The sequence below is a fragment of the Prinia subflava genome, chromosome 1 (assembly GCF_021018805.1).
Source record: "Prinia subflava isolate CZ2003 ecotype Zambia chromosome 1, Cam_Psub_1.2, whole genome shotgun sequence".
Lineage (NCBI taxonomy): Eukaryota > Metazoa > Chordata > Aves > Passeriformes > Cisticolidae > Prinia > Prinia subflava.
In genome coordinates, this window is record NC_086247.1 from 47,490,814 (window position 1) to 47,515,203 (window position 24,390).

Below are 24,390 nucleotides of genomic sequence, written 5' to 3' on the forward strand. Positions count from 1 at the left end.
TCCACTTAGGAGAACTCTGGGCAGAGCTGTCACCCAAATTTAGAAATAAAAATGCTTATCTCTTTCAATAAATGAGAGACATATATGCAAAGAGATTTCAAGGAAAAAATAAAAGGAATATTGGATATTTTAATTTAAACACTGAAGAAAACATGGTGCTATACATTTAACACCAGAATTGAAGAAAGATACTTGGACTTCCTGGTTTTCACACCTCCAAACTATGAACAGTAGACACATTCCATATTTAAAACAGCTTTATTCCAAGTAGATATAACCATTTTTGCAACAAGAGAAAAAAAATACAAGAAAATCCAGAGCAAAATAAAAGCATCCAAGAAAATTGTAATTTCTGTTCCCATTGACAGACATTTACCCTTGCAAGAACAACTGATTTCAGTGACTTCAAAGCAGTTACTCACTGACACAAAGTTCAGGCAGAGTGCTGGAATTTCAGCTGCTGGTCTTAAAGAAAAAGAAGTAGGACACTTGTCTGACAGGTGCAAAAAACGAATACAAAATGTATTAACACAATATGAAACAAACATACATTAAATAGTGTTGTTTCCTGATACATCAGACTTGCAAATGAATTTTATAAAACTTATATATTCAATTAAACCATTTATCTATCATTGTGGGAAACACAGTTCTTTATTTCAGGTTTATATTAACTATAAATATCTACAGACAGGAAAGATACACTTCAGGCTGGCACTCCTTACTTCCCCATCCTTTATGTCTTCTGCTCTTTGCCTTTTGGAGAAAACATTACAGCATAAGGCTGCCGCCTTTTTGGACGTTGACAGGGAGCAAGATCCTCTTTAATGTAGCCTTGAAAAGAATAAATCTCAGATGAGAAATATAATATAAAAACAGGCATAACTTTAACTTTAAAATACATTTAGCCTCAAAAAATAACTTGTATTTTTTCTTCCTTTTGAGGCAACTGGTTCTGACTTCACATCAAAGTTTTGAGATCCCAGTGTGCAAATATCATTCATTAAAATACTCAGCTGCTTTCTAGTAGGTGACTGCACAGTAATGAAATACAGAGTGTTGACAATGAAGAACAGAATGGAAACTATGAACTGTTCATCTATTCAAAACAAAACTGAACTTTTCATTTTCTTTCTACCAAGGATTTTACATAAGAGTAACAAAGTTTGCAAGAACTGCTAATTCAATTTACTAATAAAAATCACTTTAAAAATGTAAATCCTAGTCATATAGAGGAAACTTCAGGCACATGTGTTTTGTAGGTTTAAACAGTACCTCCCTCTATTTTAAGAGCACCTAGATTTATTAAAGACTGGAAAAAGCCAAACATGAGCCTATGGATCAAACACACCTTGAAAGCTCTCCGATAAGGAGTGTATAGAAAATTTCTCTAACGTGCTCAACTTGGCTAACACTGACAGTGAACAGACATTTTATGCAAGTCAGTTTTAGCACCTGGCTCTTGTCAGTTCCTTACTGTTTATCAGCAACAACGTCCACCAAAACCAGAGAAGTAGATTTCTACTTCAAAGTTAGAAAATTCTGTCTACATAACTCAGTTATTTAAAAAACCCAAAAAACAAACACAGATGTTTGTGTTGTTCAAGATACCAACAAGGAGTAGAAAATACCTATGTTATAGCCCTCTACTTTAGAGTGGCAAGTACAATTGCTCATTGTGGCAACTCTCTCTTGTGTTTTAGTATTGCTATAAAATATTTTCTATTCCACAGGAGGGCTGATCTAAAGTCTGCCTCTGATATGCTGCTGAGGACCATTAACATCTGGACAGCTCTTACTCCAGCAGAAAAAGGATATAGGCAAGAAGCTAACTTTAATGAGGCTGCAAGCAGCTTCCACATTGGTAGTAACAAGATATATGGTTCATAAAAATCAAGTTATGAACAGTTACTCCCTGTTCTGAAAGATTAAGGATGGTACTGCACACACACAACTCTGGCTACATTTTCCTATGCCTGACCTGACACTGTTACAAGAACAGATAAAAGCAAAGATGAATGTTTCACAGCTACCACACAAGTAAAGATATAAGTAACTCAGAGGGTTCCTATAGGGCCCCTCACCCCAGCATTTCATCACTTCTGAATTGTACATAGAGTACACTACAAACTCACCTTGTTTTAACATAATTTGTAAATACTCATTTTTACACCAGGCTCTAGCATTTTGAAAAATTATTTAGAAAGAACAAACTTCTATATGAAGATTAGTTTAAGAAAAAACCCCAAACCAAACACATCTTTTCATTGTCACTAACAAGCAGGGTATATGTATAAGAAACTGTCAAACTACACCTTAGCTGCAGCATTTCCATTATCATCTGGTATTACAAAGCTCGAAAAACACTGACAAAGGACATCAATAGTGCTGCCTGTCTCACCTAAGTAAGTACAACTTCTTGGCCTTTGCCTCTGAAAATCCAATTCTTGCTTACGGTCAGAAATATTTACATATTTACATTGAGTTCTATGAAAATCCCAATTATTTCTGCCTTCTCTATCTAAGCACCAAGAAATTCTCCTTATATTCCTTTCTTAGTATTACAGGAACTGGTAAAATCAGACAATATTTATTAAAAATAATGGCTGCTGATAAACAGACCTCAACAGGGCTGGGTAAGGAAGGCTGCTATATGAACTAGAGATAATTTCAGGGAGAAAAAAAAAAAGTGCATATCAAGCTTTTTCTTTTTTTTTTTTTTTGCACAAACCTCTTTCCACACAGGTTTGGGTGGAAGGAAATCCAACCTCCCAGAAATTTTCAGGAGTACTTGGAGGAATGTAGCGAAATCTGTGTCTTGAACAGGAAGCTAGTTTCTTCTCTCTCTCTTCTTCTGGAATGTCTGCATAATACTGAATGTAAGGGGGGGGGGAAAAATCCCAGTTAACAAATTCATAAATAATAGAGCAACTGCTTTACACCATTGACATTATCCATCATTGTGTTTATTAACACAGTTATCTAAAAACAATGGTGAGGGCAGCCAGAGTAGAGATTCATTATCCAAGTGATAAACACCTGGCAATTATTCTAAAAGCTTCCTGAATTTACAGACTAAGTATGACTTTATCGTGGCAAATTTGTTAACCTTCTATCTTTTAACATACCGTAAGTAACAAGGTTTAGGCATGTGTACAATTACTTATGTCAACAACTTACTGACTGATTTTACAAAGCTAACTAGCACAGGTGTTGAAAGAGATTGGAATTTTTAAATTTATTAAGTGTCAGCTTGCATTTACAAATTAAAAAAAAAGGGAAAAAAACCCCACTACAAAGCCCATGCTGCAGAATTATTTCCAGTGTCCAAATTTACAGTAGTAACTGTAAACTTAAGTCAAAATGCTTCCTACTTACTTACCCTCAAATTAGAAGTAAATAAAGAGTTAGTTAAAGTAGCTGACTGACACTAGGATGTCAGAAATTATCTGCCATCTGAGCATTCTCTACAGTAAATTGGCTGTACTCTTTCACCCCCATCAGCTGTACTGGGGGCTGCAATGAGAAAAGTAGATACTCTCACCAAACCTTTTTGCTGGGTGCTCCCCTGAGTAGCATAATAGAAAGTTAGGGTATATTTTTTCCACACAGTTTTCTACTGGTTGAATTTGTAATTCTAATTGTATCTCCTAAAAATACAAATCTGGACCTTAGAGCACATAGAGGGTCAAAATATTTTCCAAGTGAATGCATTGTTTGACTCAAGTGGTAAGTCAACAGTCACAGACACCCAAGAAACCTGACCCTTGTGAAAATGGTAAAACAATTCTACTGAAATGGCAGTGTTACCCTTCAAAAAGGCAAATGAGAATTAATAACTCATTCAATCAGATGGAAAGTGACCTAGACTGGGGAAATCAGAGAAAGAACAGGATACCTCTTCAACAGAGATTATTTCATGCTCCGAGCTACTGGCAGGATTTCAGAAAACCTACTTGGAATTGTAAAGTATGCTCATTCAATTTTTACTGACAAAAGTTAAGAATGAGGTGTTAAGTCAACAAAATTAACTATAAGAATTCTATAATGTCTGTGTAAGACAAATGTTGCTGAGTTTTATTTAGGGATAATTAACAGTACTCCTTATTTTGTCTTGTAAATAGCATGAAATTTTAGAAATTCATCTACTAGAAGTTGGGAGTGTGTTGCATTTTTTTAATTAAAAAATTTATGATTAGTAAGGAATAATTATAGATCCAACAATGAAAAATACAATACAGTTTACTAGGAACAGAAAATAAGAACGATCAAAAATAAAGAAAAGCATTTTTTAAAAATAAATTAGAAATTTCTCTTCTTTGGCTTGTTTAGAAATCTATTAGGGTTGACAGAGAATGAGAATTACATATGTCAGCTAAACAGCAAAAAGAACTCTCAGCTGCTTTCTAGATTGATCTCACTGTGCACAGCATTTTTAATCCACACAAAACATTCAAGCTAGGCTTTTCCATGTGTGAAGATACTGCAATCTCATCCTGTCTTCCCTGTAAAACAATTGTTTATAGAACTCTACAATCTGCAGTTTCAGAAAGGGAACAAACCGTAAAACTAATTCCTCCCATTAGTTTAGCAAATACTTACAGAATAATTCCTGTAATCTAAATGCATATAAAACCATCTGAGTGATTCTGCTACTCACTTAAGTGTAGATACACTTAGCAACCACACTAACAAATGTTACTTTTACAAGCTACCAGTAACTTCTGCATACAATCTTTCTCTGATAGCATCACAAGGTCATAAAAACCCAAAACAAGACTTCTTATCAAAAGTTCTACACTGTAAAGTGAATGAGATGCTTCCACAATGCTTTGAGATAAGCACTTATAAAGGACTTTAATATCAGCCTGCTGTGGCACGTGCAGAAGTTGAATCTCAGATCTCAGAGTGACTGACCCCACTCACACCACTTGCAGTACAGAGCCAGAATCAATTTACTGATCTCTACCCACTCCCTAAATATTTCCTTAGACTTCGGCAGCTTTTCAAACCCATGTGGATAATCAGCAAGCCAAGACTTTTCTAAAGCATCATTTATGATTTATCCAATACTCCCTTCTTCCACAGGCATTTAATTCAAAGCTAGTTGCATTATTGTGCATTGACAGAGTCAAGCATTCCAAATGTTCCAAAACATTAATCTTGAAAGGTGTAGACTTAAAAAAAAAAAGCCCAAAAAAGCCCAAACCAACAACAAACCCAAACTTTCCTAGCATTTAATGTAGAAACCTACTGTTACAAGACTGGAATTGTGAATGTTTCCAGACACCATAGTTATCACTCCAGCTTGTCAGAAAGTAACAAGAACTGGATTCGCAGAAGGAAGATATGTAGCTTACAGAAACAGGAAATTAAAATGCTTAACACATGGCTCCGGAACCATGAAACAGACTGAAAGTTGTGCATTGTTTTGTTTTCTTTAAAACTCTTTAAATCAAACATATTTTTTAAAATGGTATTTACAATTGACTGTAAAAATTAAGTATTGTATTTAATGAGTTTTACCAAAACTATTTTTCAGAAAATATTTTCAATAAAACATACTCTAATAAATTTCTTCAGCTAAGTAAATAACACTTGACTATAAAGTGAATAGCAGGAGAATCTCCGAAAAATATTGGTTCTATATACATGTGGAAATTAAGTGGAAAGATTCCAGAAAATCCACCATTGTTCAGTCATTAATCCACACTTCTACTGAGTCATCATTTATTAGATCATGAAGGCTATTAATGGCCAAATAAAAAATGTTCTTATTACATACGTAATTATGTCAATATTTTATCTCTACACCAAGTATCTGAAAGCAGTTTAGGAATAGAAAGGGAGGAAAAGAATGTGTAATGTGAAAACTAAAATTTGGTACTTTTAAACAAATATTTTAAACATTTTTGCAGGCATTTGCATAAATATACACATTTTTGCCTATGTTGGTGCAATTACCTGAAAAAATTAACCCAGAAAATAAAGAAAAAAATCAACCACACCAAAATGAGATCTATCTATATAAAGGTACAACAGGACACAGAACTTACTTATTTCAGCACCTGTAAAGTTCAGTACAGCTTTTGATTCACAGCTGGAAACCTGTAATATTTCTTTGACCGGCTAACGTATTTTAAATTAACAGTAATCTTACTGGAACCACAATGTAAAAAGCTCTTCTATCATACAGATGCACACACAAAAAAATCAAACCCAAGTCTTTCCATGCTATATGCAGCTACTACACTAAAAACAAACAAACCACCTGCAAACTTGGTTATCCAGCTTTGGTAAACATTCCCCAGCTACTGTAGGTAACGATGATGATGATGCAACCAGATTAGTATTTAAAAATAGCACTTCAGCACCTAGGGACTGTTTTGAGTTAGGAGAATGGAAGACTGATAAATTTTAAAGCATTACTTACTATTTCACATTCCTTACAAGTGTGGCCAAGTAATTTTCTTCTTTCTTCTTTTTTTCGAATGACCTCAATATGAGGAAAATCTAACACAGTATTCTTTCTGAAAAACAAAAATGTTTTCACATAGTATTTTTATTTCTTCTACATGACTGGAAATTTCCATTTGTTTAGAACACGATGTATGGTCAAGTTAAAAAAATAATTCAGAAAACATCTACAAAACCCAAATCATATTGCCTTTCATAGCTGAATAGAGCAATTTTTCTAAATAAAACAGTTTGCAAACGTAATATGAACTTTTTACATAAGCAGAGATGTGTGTCTCATTATTATGGCTTTTCATAGTGTAAAAATAATTACTATATAGAAATTATTCATATATAATCTTCTATAGATTATTTTTGTTCAAGACAGACTTGTGCTTGCAATCATTTCCATGAGAGGAACATATGTTGGGATTCAAGATCAGTAAGTTCTTTTCAACTTAACTGTTCTCAAAGCAATAAACAAGTTTTCCTGTACAAAGAAAACACGCACTGAGGTAAAATGTAAGTTAACTGAAGGGCTTGGTATCATTATGAAATGAAGATTCAGACTTCCAATTATGATTATACTTGAAGGCAGCAGAGGAGGCACTAAGAGGTGCAATTGTTGAACAACCATTTATTGCCTAGAGAGCAAGGGGCAAAAACACCAGAGAAGGAAAGGTTTTCACTTGCACAAGCAGTCCACAAATTCTTGGCTCATCAATTCAGGCATGACCACATGTAAGAAACCATATGGATAACAAAACACCACATTCACTAGAATTATAAAAAGTAGAAGAGACAATCTCTTCTCTTCAGCAAATGTTAATAGACATCCCAACATTTTCTTCCTCTACACCAGTTTTTATATAGTCTTTTATCTAATGTAGTACATCTTCTACCTCTGCATCTTCAACTGCTAGTCTGTTACACACAAACACATTTATTTTTTGGAGGATCAAGTTCCCTACAGGGAAGATACAAACAGCCTTAAAATGCCCATAGAGAACAAACTAAATTACCTCTCGTCACTTTTGAAATAAGGCTCCACAAAAGCTTTTTGCTTGGCTTTATCTTGTTTATCCTCATGTTCTGTAAATACACATGCAAAACAAATTATAAGGTTAACAGACTGCCTGCAAAAACTTCTTTAAAATTATTACCCAACTGTTAAGAAATATAAAAATGCCACGTACATTTTAGTCTGAGACATGAGATTCAAATAGACACTAAAAATAATACAGAATTGATAGAATCAGCAATCAAAAAGCATTATTAGAGCAGAAGGAAAACAGCAGTGAGACAAGCTAAAAAGACAAGAAGATCAAAAGAAAGGCTGCTTAAAATACAAAATACTGTAAAATCTTCAGTGGAACCTAGGACAGTGAGAAGAAAGAAAGTAAATAACTGTAGCCAAAACCTGGTGTTTCTTTAAAGAGTCACTTTGGTGTTCTGCTGCTGTGCCAACTTCCACTACACATTCCACATTTATGTGGTGATAAATGAACTACCAAAAAAAATTCATATTGCTTTATGTTATGTCCTTGCAAGTCATTAACTTTACCACAAATTTATGCAAAAAGAACTGGTTGTTAATTTGGCAATTTTGTTCCTAAAGAACAGAGTCTGATTTCAAATCATCTCTGGTAGTTTAAGTAAGCTAACAAAGACAAAACCAAATTATATCCCACCCTTTAGTTTCTTGCTGGCTGCTGTTATTCCCTTATCCTGCTCTTCATCATGGAGAATTTCTTTTTCATCACATGCAGAAGTACTATCTTCTGGTAGGCAGGATTCATATTCTTCATGGGTTGTCTGATCAAACATATCTGTTATTTCTCCCCCTATTATTAAAAACACAAAGAACATCCCAATCATTGTCTCAATGTTTTTAGTCAAGAAACTGCATTTTGACTAAATGTGCATCAAAAGAATTAACATTTACTTACTGCTCCAGTACCAATTAACTCAAAAACAGCCATACCTTTATTCTTGCTGCAACTCCTCTGTCAATCTTTTGCATGTGGCCAATGCTCATTTATTTTTCAGATACCTTGGATCCCATTTCTAAAATCTGATTAAATGCTAAATCACTGTGAGGTACTTTTAACCTTAATACTGGATATGTGAAATTTTTGTTGTTGTAATTCTGGACTTATCCAAGCAGAAAGAAATATGTTTTGTGGTTTTACTAGGAAATAGTCACTGCCCTGCAGCCATGATTCACCACATACCCTATGTTAAAAATGATATAAACACATTTGGATTTATTTTAAACATACCAGTTCTATTTATATGTCAATAAAAACACAATTAGTCTTCTCATACAAAGTCTGATGTGATTATATAGAAAACTTCCAAAGCTGTTCACTGCAGGTGAGATTAGAACTGTTACATGGTTAAAGTATTTCGCTCTTTAAGCACTGTAAAGAAATAGCTACTGTCTCTCAGTACAAATCCTGTCTTTTTTTAACCTATGTTAAAAAAAAAAACAACCTCAAAACTCACCACAAATTCTCTAGGAACTGATCTGTGTAACTGATAAAAATACATCACCACTTTTTTACTGCAAACCATTTTCTACTACCTAGCCATACAGGGGGAAAAAAAAGTGCCCTTTTACTCTTTCCTCCTCCTCCTCCAAAAACAAATCAAACAAAAAAAAATTTCCAGCAAACCCCCAAAACCCCACCATACCACAAAAAAGCAAACCAAAGTGAAGAAAATAAAAAGTCTTACGTGGACTGCTTTCCTGATTTTGCTCTTGATTTTTCATTTTTAATAGCACACTGTCACTAACATATGTATAATCCATATCAACAACTTCCCCTCCAACTCTGGTCTGAGAACCACCCTGGGAAAAAAAATGCAAACATGACAATGGCACCCAGAAGCAAATGGTGTAGTCAGTGTCAGTGCTGTGTATCTGAAACACTCTCAAAGCAGTCACTGACTTCTTTTTGGACACTGATTTATGTTTTTTCCTGCAGGTTACAGCCTTATTAGACTTCTTTCCCATAACCATTTTGTCTACTTTTACACTGAGAACATGCCTGCTGAGTTTATGAAGTATAACTAAACAGTGGAAATGTTTTAGGGTAACTGTAGCATGAACAAATATCAAATGAGCCAAATTTAGAATTTTGTTACAAAGTGGGTTTGATCTGCCCAGAACAATGTTCATGACACTACTTTGCAAGCTTTTTCAACATCATAGAACATGCAGCTTATTATAAAAGTTCACCTTTGTATCAATCACAGTAATGTCCATTTTGTACTGTGAAAGGTCAGCTCCTGGGTCTATGCTCCACTGGAAGTTTTCTAAAGAGGGTTTATCTTTCAGGTCTGTATGCACAGAATATGAGAAAAAAAGACAAATAATCAGAATCAAACTCTGCCAGAAGCATCTGATCCCCTGGTTGTTCTGTATGTGCTTTATGATGGCACTCAAGGTGATCTGCTCCATAACCTCCCTGGTCACCTGGGTCAGGCTGTTCCCTGGATCCTCACTCCAGCCCTTCTTGTGGATGAGTGTCACATTTGCTCACCTTCAGTCATTTGGGCCCTCCCTGGTTATCCAGGACTGCTGATAAATGATGGAAAGTGGCTCACTGAGCACTTCTGCCAGCTCCCTCAGTACCCTGATGTGGATCCCATCTGGCCCCACAGACCTGTGTGTGTCTAAGTGGTGCAGGAGGTCACTGACAATTTCCCCTTGGATTATGGGGGCTTCATTCTGCTCCCTATTCCAGTCTTCCAGCTCAGAGGCAGGGTACCCTGAGAACAACTCATCTTACTAATAAAGACTTGGGCAAAAAATGCACTAAGTACCTCAGCCTATTCCTCATCCTTTGTCCCTATGTTTCCCCCACATTCAATGAAGCAAGGATATTCTCTCCTTAGCCTTCCTTTTGTTGCTGATGGATTTACAGAAATATTGTTTATTGTCTTTTGTGGCAGTAGCCACATTAAGTTCTACTTGGGCTGTGGCCATTCTTATTTTCACCCTATGTAACCTCACAACATCCTCGTAGTTCTCCTGAAGGTGCCCACCCCCTCTTCCAAAGGTCATAAACTCTCTTTATCTCTGAGTTCTAGCCAATGCTCTGTCAGTCAGGCTGGCCTTCCTTCCCATTAGCTCACCTTGCAGCACATGGGGCAGCCTGCTCTTACACCTTTTTCTTCTTCAAGAGTCTCCAGACTTCTGGGACTCCTCTGCCCTTCAGGACCGCCTCCCAAGGGAGGACTGTCAGCTGGGTCTCCTAAACAGGCCAAAGTCTGCCCTCCAAAGGTTCAAGGTAGCAGTTCTGCTACCTCCTGCTTCTTACTTCTCTGAGAATGGAAAACTCTATCATTTTGTGATTGTCATACTCAAGATGGGCCTCCAACCATCACTTTACCTACCAGTGCTTCTCTGCTCACAAGAAACAGGTCCAGGGACTCTTCCCTAGCTGGTTCCCTACTGAAGTCACATCAATGACAATACAAGTGTCAGGTCTAAGCAAGGAGTACAAAAGTGTCTGATTGTTGTTCCAAAGATGCCTCTTGATTTCTCTCTGAGCAGAATATTTAGATTCCAAGCTACATGGCCACACCAACTACTGGCAAGTATCTTCGAAATTCATAATGCAAATATTTCTAAATAAAGTGTAGTGGCTTGGCTGAGGAATACAGGAGCTTTGATTCTACAATGCTAGTTCAGTTAGTTTTCCAACTGGGAGCACTTAGAGGAAAAAAGATACATGCTCTAGAAAGAACATATGACAGCCTGTGTTCATGATCACTAAAGGTACATATTTCTTTACCAGATCATTAGGAATAATGAAAAATATTAACAAAATTACTTATGCTTACACTTGAGTAGTTTTAAAGTATTTGATATAGATAGTTGAAACTCAAACTTCATGAGATTTTATTACACTGCAACAAAAAGCAATGCTAAACAAACAAGAAAGAACAAGATTCCTAGCCTGTTGAATGTACACCTGAATACTAATGATATATTTACTATACAGTGGCAAAAGTATGCCAGGAAGACAAAGACTTGTAAATTTTGGGGGTGATCTTCAGAAATCCCAAATAGAATGTGACTGAGTTAGGAGCAGAATGAAGAGATAAAAGTGGAAGAAAGGAAAAAATGAAAAATTCTATTCAATCACAGGACAGGCTGAGGGGGTAGGAAGGCAGGAAAAGGAACATTTTCATCAAGTTACCTTGCTCATTTTGCTGTGCTTTAGTTTTTGATAGTCTACAAGGGTTTGGCTGAAGTACAGATGCTGGTTCAGACTCTCCATGTCCTGTCCTTGTTTTCTTTCTATTTGGTACATGGCCACTGGCAACCTAACAACATATTGCAATTTTACTATTTCCCAAAACTTAAATAAATTACTTCAAAGGAGAAGAAAAGGAGTCAGAAAAGCATACCTTTACATCATCAAAAAGTTCCTCTGTATCTGCAGAACTTGGCAGTGGTGCAAATTTGAAGGGAGGAACTTCTTCTTTCACTGGGATCTGGTTTTTCCTGTCAGGGAATGTTTTTCCCAGCATTGCCTCTTGTACATAGGATTCCTTTTGTAAATCTCTGCGAAACAAACAGCTCTCATTGCTGGCATTTTGAATGGATGATGAACCTTCAGGAATGGTCTTCCCTATGTGTGAAAAAATGTCACGCAGGGTCACTTGCTTCAGTCTATTTTTATATGTCTCCTCAGCTCCTTGTTTTTTCTCTTGACCACGGGCTCCAGAGAAGCGATCAGACAGATCCAAGGGTTTATCACCCGCATGCTCCCCATTCACCTGCTGAATGTCGGATCGCAAGAGCACAGAGTTCTCTTTGCTGAATGCTTTCTCACAGCTAACTGCATGGTCATCTTCAGCTTTCTTTCTCTTAGCACACCTGCCTTCCAGCTGCTTCTGGTACACAGGAAGGACATCACTCTGGATCACCTCGTTTTTAGCTGTGCAGGTGTTTCCAACACAGGTTACAGCCTCATTAGAATTCCTCTTCACAATCATTTGTCTATGGGCACAGGCCTGGCTGATAACTGAGTTGATTTCTGTCCCAAGATTCAGCGGCGCAACAAAAGCAACATCTTCAGATTTTGATCTACTTTTATGAGATCTGGAATTGGATGGATTGTTGAAGAGGTTGGTTTTGAGATGAGGCTTCAATCCTGAATCTAAAACACAAGGAGCATGAACTGTACTTGAGTTGTTCTTCATGCTGCTAGAAGTTCCAAATACAGGAGAAGCTACCCGAGAATCCCAGCCATCATGTGGTGGAGTGATATGAGATGGATCTGAAATACTGAATACAATGAGACATGAGAGATTTTTCTGGTGTACAGATGGGAGAAAGTGATATTAAAAAAATATATAAAGTTTCCTATTGCTGATCCGCTTTAAAGATGTGTGAGCTGCTTGTATTAACTGAAAACAGAAGGAAAACCTATTAATTAAAAATTAATCTATTCTAGGGATAGGTACTGCTGCACTTAAGAGCTGTAGAAGGCAAACAAAATACAGATTAAGTCCTTCATTTTGGTGTGTGGTGTGAAACTCTGTTCCACGTTCAACTGAGAACCAAGGACAGAGTTAAACCTGCCTAAGTATTTCCTCTATCCAAGGACTCCCTATCTGTCAGTGCAATGGAAAGGAACAAAGTGAGAATGGTTGCTATAGGAGCCTATTTAGGTTCCTGTATAGATCTTAAAACCACAACAGATTTGCAAAGCTTCTGCAAGTGAAGGAAAAAAGTGCAAGCTCCTTTCAGGTACTGTTTTTTTACATGTCATCAACAAAACATACATTCAAGACGACAAATAGGGACAAAAAAAGGATTCAGTTTAGACCACAATATCCTGAGGGGAGTGGGAAGGGCAACAGTCAATTGGTTTGACACCTAATCAGAGCAATAGGATCCTTCTTGCAGTCCAGCTCCAGGCCCACTATCCACAGGGTTATGGGCCTCAGAAGATACCTTGCAATAATGAGAAGTTAGAAAAGAAGGGATTGTGTACACAAGAAGCCCAAACCAGAAGTCTGTGAATTAAGTAAAAGTCTGCAGTCTTGCATTCTATCAGTTTCTTTGCTTCTCATGTTATTTACTTGAAAGAAATCCATCTGATACAAAAATACTTATTTCCATTTCTGTACCTTAAAAGCAAAATGCCGCAAGGTTTGAAATTCTATGAAGACTCAGATTTCTATAAACTTGCTTAAAACAATATTATTACACCTGAGAGGAAACACACCCTAAATTGTTGTCATCATTTCTTGATTCAGAAGCTGGATGTTTTCTTGAGTCTTCAGACTGCACGCTCTCTGAGGCCTGGCTCATAACCGTATTAGTGAGGGGAAGATTCAGGACACTCTGGGACTCCTTGCAAGCGGTGAAGCAAAACAAAGAAAAAAGGTGTGAGAAGATATTGGATTTAAAATTAGAAATATGCTTGGTTCGTTCATAAATACTCTGAAGACCCATTCAAATTGAAACATTCAAAACTCTGAAAAATAATAAAAGCTAAGAGATGAAATTTAGACCAGCAGCTTTAAAGAAATCTTATGGAAACTGAAAAAAAGCATTCACATGCATACTCACAAAAATATTCTGCTTACTGTAATTTTCATGGTAGTTACTAACCAAAACCATCAAATAATCTCACCTGAGTCACCAACCAGTCTCATTGCCAAGAAATATTTTTCAATGTCTTAGATTTTATTACTGTACAAAGGGAATTTAGCAGACCCAAGGATTCGGATCACTGCACTAACAAAACTAGAAAAGAGGAACCATGTTTCTACCCTCCTCCTCAAACCCCCCAGACAGGTCAGCACAGTTATATCTCTTCTAGCTAAAGCAGGTCAGTAAAGACTAAGCAAAAGCAAACCTAAGTGAGCTTACTGGAGCTCAGAATATTTTTGCAGAATTTTAATGCAAAAGAGAGAAATACTGTTTTTGAAAATAACTGGCCCAAAAAGCTGGTTATCTGAGAAATTTGGGAATACTTACAGGTTCCTCTTCAACACTAAGTCCAATGGTTTCTGCGACAACTGCAGCCAAGTTAAAAGATGGCTTTGGAACAGGGTGTCCTCCCACCCTTGGTTTACCTTTGTGAGTAGAAAGAAGATCACAAAAAGTTGCATATGCATTATTGCATCTTGCTCTACTAATAGAGATGGCAGAAACACAGAACTAAAAAAATCACAAATTAAAACTCATTTATGGAAATAGTTTCATCTCTGTCAGATAAAAACTGTATCAGGAAGTGGTAAGTGGCAAAAGAATTTCCAATGAGAACAGACTGTTCTATCAGCACAGAGAAATATGTGTCCAATTTGAATACAGCTCCCCAAACTTAAAAATCAGTGTAAAAGTTGCTTTTCACACTTCCAGTCCAGGGCACAAACAGTCTGACAAAACCATGGAGAACAGAGACAGTGTATATTTATAATACAATGCTTGTCTTGCATATTTCCTGACAGTCGCCATTATTTTTCACGGGTTGTTTTTAGGAAAACAAATAGATGAGTTTCCCTTCTTTGAGGGGTTTAACATTATTCAGTTCATTAAACTGGGGCAAGATAATAAGATTGGAAAGTACAAGGACAGCAGTCACCATAACTCTTATTTGCACGAATAATTCCATGCTGATTCTCACAGTCATTAAAGAATTTAGAAAGGCTTGCACTTTATTAGGTTGCTATGTTAAAAAAAGGTTAAAGAGATGAAACCTCAGTTTTACAATATTTTTGCCTGATTTTGAATGAAATTAAAACTAAATCTATTAATACACTTACTTGGCACAGGGGACAGTTGTGGATCACAGGTATCTGCCACTAGTATCTCTCCTCCATGGTGAGTGTTCACTTGTGTGGAAAAGAGTGGAATTTTTCCATACTCTAGGAGATGTGGAAACATTTTCATAGGGTGAAATTAAGTATTCTGTTGTGATAATTTTGTGTAGCTACAGACAATGACCCTGATCTTAAAAGCACTTGAATGTGAGATTTAATATGTCAGTAGATCCAGCAATCCAGGCACATCTGGTAATATGTGACAGTGATAAATCAGAATAAAAATAAAATGATAAATATTTTATATTTATCATTTTTCTCACAAATATGATCTCAGCCAGTCAGCCCTAAAACAATACTAACAAAATTACACTGCCATCTAGTCTGACCACATAAAAATAGTTATTCAAGCTGCATTTGACCTGTTAATAGAGCAATGAAACTATTGAAGAGTAAACCCTGCAAGGCAACAATGTTCCACATCAGCTAAGGTAATAAAAAGGTGAAAAACCCAAGATCTGAATTATGACAAACATTTGCCATGTAGTCCTTTCTACCTTGATGACCAATAGCTTTTCACAGACAATAACTATGATAGGTATTTACACCATTTCTTACATAATTAACTTTGGATTCCTTTAGTAGCTCGATTTTTAATACAGCATATGGAGACAGATAGGTATGCTTAGAAAGGAGAAACTACTCACAGCACTAAAAAATTCAAATGCAAAATAAAGGGCATGAATAACCAGCTCACCCTTTTCATTTCATAGTTATCCTATTTTTATTGTTGGGAAGAGGCTTTTAGTCAAGACTAATCTTTACATGTATTAATACTTAAAATACCGGTTTTTAATGCCACAAGATAAATTGACCTGGATGATATTTCCTGTGCATCAATATAATACAAGCACAAAGTGCCTTATTTCACAAAAATACTTCTTGAAGACAAAATATTTTAGAGTTATTTCTATGACACTACAGAACACAGTCTGGAAATGAAATTCACACAATACTTCTAAACTTAAGACTCAAAACAAATGCAAACAGTGTAGGATACAGACCAAGAGAGATCATGCCGATATCTACCAGTTTCAGTAAAATTACTACAGTTGCAGAATGATTTCAGAATGTGGCAAAACATCTGTTTCACTTCTCCACTAGGTGGTGACATTGCTGCATGCACAAGTCAAACCTGAACAGATGCTTTTCCAGCCAATTTGCACGGAAGAGAAGAAATACAGGCTGGAAAACTGTTACATTTGCATGTGCATGTGCAGGAATAAAAGTAGAAGGTTGAGATAAGTTCTGAGCATATCACTGATGTAACAGTTACTGCTATAGTGTTGCCATGAATTTTCCTGGTTTGCTGAGCGTTCATATTAAAGGAGAAACGTGCAGTTTCTCACGCTGGTGAATTGTAAACACAGGACCATGTTTTGTAAATATTGGCAATGTTATGAATACTTTCTCCAAGACAAGGGGAGGTTGAATGACAGCCTCCTGGACCAATGTGACAGGAGAGGTGGCGATACCCTTCTCCAATCCATGGTCACCTTGCCACAGATATATAATGGAAAAATAAACTAAGGGCAGGTCTTCTGCCCTGCTGCTGTTGTTGAACCCAGATCTGTGTCCCCAGTCTGTGTTCCTGGTTGGGCCTCCACGGTGATAACTGGCGCCTATACGTGGTCAAGTTGCAAGCTAGTGAGGAAAGAAAAAAGAAGAAAAAAAAAATTCTGCCTTCTACAGCTGCAAAAAGAAGAAACCCACGATGTTCTCAGAGGAACGATTGATGATGGAACTGCTCCATTCCTTTTTGTTGTCCTGTGACGCTGACTTAACCAGGAAACACGTGAGAGAACTGCTTAGCTGGGGAAAGAAACTTGGAATTTTTTATACTGCTGAAAAGGCACTTTATATTGGCCCATGGAGAACCCTGGGAAAAAGCCTTTTCTCTGCCGTCCTTGACGGAAACTCTAAGGCAGGCACTCTTTTACGGGCATGGACAACAGTCTTCCCACTTCTAAAAGAGGCTGGAGAGGACTTTGAAGTTGATTCTGGGCTTTCGACAGGAAGCAGGACTGGCTCCCCTGTGAGCTCCGTCGCTTCTGACGAGGATTGCTCTGATGCAGGGTTGGAGCCGATGCAGGAGACCCCCACCCCCATGTCGGGGGTTGGGCGCGCCCAGCGGGGTTTTTGGAAGGGCGGGGAAGCGTTTTTCGGTCCGCTCCCCGCGCGGTTTGCCGGGCGGGGAGCTGGGGTGCCGAGGGGGCGGAGCGCTCGGCATCGGGTCCCACGCCGAGCGCGGGGGATCGCCCGCGCCGCCCCGGGCCGCCGTGCCGCGGCGACCCCCCCGCTGCCCGCCACCGCTGCGGGGTCCGCCCTGCAGCTGCCGCGCGGAGCCGCCTGGCCTCGGGCCCCCTGCGGGGAGCCGGGGGGGCCCCCTGCCGCCGCCTCCCCGGCCCGCCCCGCCCCGCCGCGACCTGCTCCGCGCAGGATTCGGCAGGCGAGAGCGGCGGGGACGGCCCCTCCTTGCCCCGTCCCCCCGCCGCGCCAAATGCTGTGCGCGGGGTCGCCGCCGCCGGCGGTCCGTGCGGTGCCCGCAGCGGAGCCGCCGCCGCCGCCCGCCGCGCCGCGCCCCGCCCCACGCGTCCGGTGCCGGTTCGGCGCCGCGGGGGGAGGGCTGGGCGCAACGCTGCCCGCTGCTGCGGGGCCCCCCGCGATGGACAGCCCCCCCGCGCCGCCGCGCGGCCCCGCCGCATGCCCCCTCCCTGCCGCTCGGGGAATGCCCCCCCGCACCGAGCGGGAGGGGCTCTCGGCTGCCGCTGCTGCCGCCGACCTGGCCACCGACCCATCGGCTGGCCGGGCAGGAGCTGAAGGCTGTGGCCCGTCGGCCACGCCTCCCTGCCCAGCGCGACAATCGCCCCCCCGCTCAGAGAGGAGTCTGAGCGAGTCACTGTCCCCCGCCCACCCCCCCTACGGGGCCGGGTCGGCTGTGGGAGATGATAACGGGGCAAAAGCGTTGTCTGATGTGCACGCTTTCCCTGTCGTGAAATCGGATGAGGCTTTTAGTTCTGCATCCCAGGTGAACCAGGCTGCTGACCTAAGAGAGCTGCTGCCTGAAGATGCAGCTTTGCCCGAGCCAGTTCAGGGACCTGTGGACGTGGGTCCGCAGCATCATAGCCATGATGACCCATCATGGGCAGTCCCGCTTCCCTTATCAAGGGACGTGGCAGAAGATAATATAAGCTTCACTGAGGCAATTCAATGGATCAGTGCAGAATTTGAGAATCTGATCTTTCCTTATGTAATAAGAGGTCTTGCAACAATGATGCTTGAACCTCAACAGGTTTCTACCTTTGAAAGAAATTGGAAATTCCTAGCTGGACAAATGGCTGTCGAAAATAGCCACCTGCCTCGAGATGATCCCTTGTTTGGGGTCGGAGTTGACCTACTTATGGGGAGGAGTCAATATGCTTGCCCTGATGTGCAAACTGGCCTTTCTCGCACTGTCTTAGAATCGTGCAGATACATAGGGATATCTGCATTGATAAAAACCAAGTTATCCTTCTCCCCAAAGCAAGACTTCTCAGATATAGCACAGAAGCCAGGTGAACCTTTTCATCGACTTATAGTGCGTCTGATGAATTTTATAGAGGTGAGAGTTGAGGATAGCACCTTAAGAATGATACTATTGGAGCAATTGGCAAGAAACCATGCTAATTTGGCTTGCCAGAGGCTCCTGGAAACCATTCCGGAGACTTCTAATATCCTGGAGATGGTCCAGACCTGTGCAGTTCTAAACACCTGTGATTCTATGGTGATTACCCCAACAGCTGCTTCACAGCCGGCAGAAAAGAGGCAGAATGATGGACATGAGACACAGGCAGATATTCAGCCTAGTGGAGAACAGGAAAAGGAGGCACAGAAAGTGACTCCCTTGTTTTTCTGCGCACAAGGTGTGGGTCCAGACCATACTGCAGAAACATGCAAAGCAGTGGGTCATGCTGAGCCCACGCCAAGCCCGAAAACTCGGAGGCGAAGAAAAAGACGAAGACGTCAGGGGGACGAAACAGTTTCCCAAGCTCTAGAACAAGAGCAAAATTCTCTGGCTGGTGTACAGCCATCATCTCAAGTGTAGGAAGTGTTGATGTTGCCACATAGCTATGGTCAGTTTTCCTTGGACCTTGCAGTGGGTTTCTACGTCCACATCCTATGTTGCATGCATTCTTTGAGAAAAAGTCAATTGCTCAATTTGTGTTTTTTAAGTTCTCTATCCTCAGGTTCTGGGATCTTTGCCATGGAGGTGGCCGCTGAAAGTCTGCTGAGCTGCCTCAGGTGCATTGGACTGATCCTGTTTGATCCTGAAACCTTGTGCACCCTGTGCCACCCTAGTGCCACCCATCACAGAAGCCTCTTCGAGATCTGATTGACATGGACACGGACTGGCATCCTCTCTTTTCCTATATGGCCTCCATAGAGACTTTGGATCCTGTGGAGCTGCTGGACAAGGACTGACTGAAGCAGTGTGATGCTGAGAGCCAGCGGACTGTTAATCATGGACTCAAAGGAATTGTTTGCTACGGCTCAGTTTTATGTATGGTAGCCATTGTGACCTCTGTGGGGAAAGGGCACGTTGTTTGGGGGTTGTGGTTTTGGGACAGAACTTTTGAGGTTCAGAATTTTCAACTGAGTGGTAAAATTTTTCTTGGAATGCTCCTGCCTTTTGCACTGTATATTCCCTTGTATCTTATAAAAATTTAAAAATATGAGGGTGTTGGTTGAATTATGTTAGACTATGCTCGAGATATTTTGAGCAGGTTATTGCAAGGGGTTCAGGGTGAAACCCTGGGTAGCAAAGGCAGAATCAGACCAACATGTAGCCCTCACACCGTCACCTAAATGAAGGTCGGTGAACTTTATACAGGTTTTTTTTTCTTTCTTTTTTCCTGTCATAGAATTGTTCATTTTTCTTTTTTTGTTTTCTTTTTAATATACTTAAAAGGGTGAGATGTTGCCATGAATTTTCCTGGTTTGCTGAGCGTTCATATTAAAGGAGAAACGTGCAGTTTCTCACGCTGGTGAATTGTAAACACAGGACCATGTTTTGTAAATATTGGCAATGTTATGAATACTTTCTCCAAGACAAGGGGAGGTTGAATGACAGCCTCCTGGACCAATGTGACAGGAGAGGTGGCGATACCCTTCTCCAATCCATGGTCACCTTGCCACAGATATATAATGGAAAAATAAACTAAGGGCAGGTCTTCTGCCCTGCTGCTCTTGTTGCACCCAGATCTGTGTCCCCAGTCTGTGTTCCTGGTTGGGCCTCCACGGTGATACTATAGACTTTTTTCCCCTGGACTCACACATTATCACACAAAAAGAGAAAAAGCAAAGCAAAAAAAAAGCACAAGGTGGGTTTTTTTTTAGATTTTGCCCTTTGCAACCAAGTTTATACAGCATCTCTCTTTAGCCCTTAATTAATTACAAAAAAGCAAAATAAAAATAGTCTTACCACTGTTGGTTTCCCTAAGTTCCATATCTGGGGGTGTATGTTCTGTATATCGGACATGCCTATTCTCTTTTTTTCTTCTCATACGATTAACCACAGAAAATGAAGATGTTAGAACTGGAGAATCTGGAATGACTCCTTCTTCTGCCTCCACTGCTTGCTGCTTTTGCGCCCTGGAGACCAAATCAGGTGGTAAAATAAAACCCCAAGTCAGCAAGATGAAGAGTTCTCACTTCAGCAAGCAGGACAATCACAGGTCAAGAACACAACAGTTCTGGAAATACAGCTGCCTCAGTAACATTACACTGTAAAAAGGTAATTCTCAACCCAGTTTTTAGATACATCTAACAAAAGATTAACCATTGCTCCATCAAGCCCAAGAACAGCATACAACCCTCACTCTTCACATTCAAATTCAACATACAACTGCACTATGGAAGCCCTGAAAAAGGCTCGGAGAAGCTAGGCACAATAGAGGTTACAGCTTGTCCTCTGAAGCAGGTGCTTCTTTAACAAAAGAATGCTGAAATGAAAGGATCACTGTCTCTTCCCCTGTATGGAAATCCCTGTATATCTTCATAGTTTATGACCCTGAGATTGGCTCAGTTGGTGCTGGATAACACCAGGATTCTGAGTTCAATCCCTGGATGGGCCATTCACTTAAGAGTTGGACTTGACGATCCTTCTTGGGTCCTTTCCAATTCTGAATATATTCAGTGATCTGGAAATACTGTCTTAAATACTGTATACTGGAATAATGTAAAAAAGCATGTAAAGCAAGTAATGTAAAATACAAGATGAGTTATGAAGTTTACCTTCTCTCACACTGTCAGCTCTAGCAGCCTGTTGGAGAGTCAGTATACAAAAATTAGAGTAACAAATAACTGTGTCTTTTCTCTCCAAAAACTCTATCTAGACATAGTGACAAAATAACAACAAAAAAGGACTGAGTTTGGATCTTCGAATTTAAATAGTTTGTTGAGTACTTCACAAGGGGCTATCTGCCCTATGGTGATGGCAGTGACATGTGGAAGAGGCAGTAAAAGAAAAGCACACAGAAATCTAACTCGGCCTACTTGGTCATCTTCCTGCAGTTCTACTTTCCTTTACAATTCTCAAGAGAAAACAAGGGCCAAAAGATCATTTCTTAACTATAAAGAGAAGGATATAAGTTTATGATCCAAGGGAAGAAGAGGAAATACAGATAAATTTTTGCTTGCATTGAAGCTGAACCACAAAATCTTATATAAAATAAGATAATGGAAAACCTTAAACAGCTGCCTGGCTTGAGACAAAAAGCATTTTTGCAGTAAGGCTTTTTACCACTACTAACTTTGAACACTTAATGACAAATACTGATGCACTGATGTTCTCAAGTCTTGACGAATCCTATTGTGTGATTTTGCAATTCCTCTTTTCTAGCACACTTACAAAGAAAGCACTGGAAAACTGTATTATCTACTAGCAATATCTTAAGACACAAAAAATAAACAACAGAACAATATATTCATCAATTTACTTTGCAAATTTAAGTTAGCTGTTAAGAGTTCTCTTTAAATTTACTGGCACTTGTGGCCTTTTTTGACAAATTAACCTACTAAAAATATATTTTTCTGCACCTTACTTCTATACAAACCCAGATGCAGTTTCTATATACCATCATAAAAAAAAAAATCAAATGAAATAGCTGCCATACATACCGTACATCATAACTATGTAACAAAAAATTTCTGAATCATGGATTTATCGGAGACCCCAGAAGAGGTTTTTGCAGAAATTTCCTTGCTGTTTCCACCCATGCATAATGAAACCCCAATGTCATAAAGGATCAGATAATACAATTCTTCTACACTTTCACTGATTTCACTTCTATGGAGAACTTTCAGATTTTTATCCCTAATATTATAACCTGGTTACAAAAATACACATGACTGCAAAAATCTAATTTCATATCATGCACTAGAAACAATCTGCTACTCTGCACCTATGATGTGATATTACATCAATTTAAATTGCTAATTCTAAATGAAGTACCATGACTATAGCTCAACCAAAACAACCAATGCAGTGACTGTATTAAAACGGCAGTACCATCCTTGTAAATTACTGTTTATCCACCTAACTCTGCACTTATTTGAACAATCACCTAACATGCAGAGCAAATAACTTTCTGAACTGAACTCTAGTTGTTTTACTCCCTACTGAAGTTGAATTCTGACAGGGACAAGAAATAAACCACCTGCATAAAAAACCTTCCCTATCAAGCCCACACATCCTGTCCCATTTCTCCCAGGCATGTACACAACTTAGTCACTGATAGGCAAAAGTGAGGTTAAGTTTCAGATGATGTCAGACCACAAGTAAGGATCACTGCCTCTGCATTGCACAGTACACCACATTCACAGATTAACCACAACACTACATTGTTGGAGTCCAGGATATTCCTCTGGCTGCCCTGGAGGATTTGAAGACTGTACAGGAGGGTTTGGAGACCGGACAGGGGGGTCTGGGATCTGTACAGGGGGGTCAGTTAGACCCACACAGATCCCAGGAGGACACTGATTCTGATTCCTGTCCATGGGAGAGAACACTCACATGCAGGAAGAATCACAAATCCTAAGAATTTAAAATAAGTAGTGGATGGTTTATTATAGAATATAAATACAGAAATTAGGATTCTTAGCATATGGGGCTGAAGAGACAAGATGGAGGAATTGGGGAGTGGCCCCTGTCCTCCTTGTTCTTGCTCTCGTCCCCCATCTTGTGCTGAGTTGGGTTTTAGAGATTGGCTTAGAGTAGAACTGACATGTTAGTATAGGTAATAGGCATTGGTGATATTTTGTAAATACAAAATACATCTCGGACAGTGGTTGGGTCAGGGGTACTGTACATAAGGTACGGGGCTCTCTGATCCGTCCAGTCTGCCGCGTGTCCTGCACTGCTGGGGACGCCTTGCAAAGCTGGACAAGAACTGATAGATAATTAAGAATAAACAGCCTTGATAACACGAACTGCTGGACTCAACTTGTCGTCTCTGGCTTCGGTGTGAAACACCCAGGGCAAAGAGAAGACTGAAAACCTTATTACCCCTGGGAACAGCAACCCAGGGGAAACTCCCAGGGAACAGCAACCTTGGGGGAACCCTTATTACCTTGGGGACCAGCAACCCCAAGGAGAATCTCAGGGAAACAACAACAACCCTGAGACTACATGGCACATTCTTACTATATCAGATTAAAATCTCACCGTCAATTTGCAGCTCATAATTTTATGTCTTATTTTCCAAACTTACTATAGTATTTTTGTTTTAAAATTGCAAAATTATAATGTTTGTTTTTTAAATGTATTGCAAGATCCTGGGACTTTTTGACTATCTAAATAACTATTTTTCTTAAGTCTTAGCCTAGAGGAAACAGATGGTAGAGAGGCAACCAAGAAATAAAAGTATGAGATGTATGGCTTTGCTATACACCGTGAGCAGGAGTCAAGCAACATTTCTACAATAAATTTACTTCTCCCAGTTTAAAACAAGATGCACACACTTAAATGAAAATAAAAATGTGCACAATAGAAGGAAACTGGGCTTAGGTTGTTATAGTAACAGTAGGCTATCTTTTCAC

At 39.4% G+C, this 24,390-nt stretch overlaps 1 protein-coding gene across 4 annotated transcripts in view; it reads right to left on the bottom strand.

Annotated features, from left to right (window-relative positions):
- Positions 1-239: 239 nt before the first annotated feature.
- Positions 240-24,390, bottom strand: part of RBBP8 (RB binding protein 8, endonuclease) — a 45,039-nt gene continuing 20,888 nt past the window's right edge. For all 4 annotated transcript variants that reach the window (XM_063395506.1, XM_063395489.1, XM_063395481.1 and 1 more), the window contains 13 exons: positions 20,774-20,943; positions 15,256-15,357; positions 14,468-14,565; positions 13,710-13,837; positions 11,881-12,763; positions 11,670-11,796; positions 9,701-9,801; positions 9,196-9,310; positions 8,148-8,300; positions 7,479-7,548; positions 6,434-6,530; positions 2,732-2,873; positions 240-834 (listed from right to left, as the gene is read on the bottom strand). In XM_063395506.1, coding sequence (XP_063251576.1) covers positions 737-834; positions 2,732-2,873; positions 6,434-6,530; positions 7,479-7,548; positions 8,148-8,300; positions 9,196-9,310; positions 9,701-9,801; positions 11,670-11,796; positions 11,881-12,763; positions 13,710-13,837; positions 14,468-14,565; positions 15,256-15,357; positions 20,774-20,943 — 2,284 coding nt within the window. In that variant the 3' untranslated portion in view covers positions 240-736. The remainder of the gene's footprint in view (positions 835-2,731; positions 2,874-6,433; positions 6,531-7,478; positions 7,549-8,147; positions 8,301-9,195; positions 9,311-9,700; positions 9,802-11,669; positions 11,797-11,880; positions 12,764-13,709; positions 13,838-14,467; positions 14,566-15,255; positions 15,358-20,773; positions 20,944-24,390) is intronic.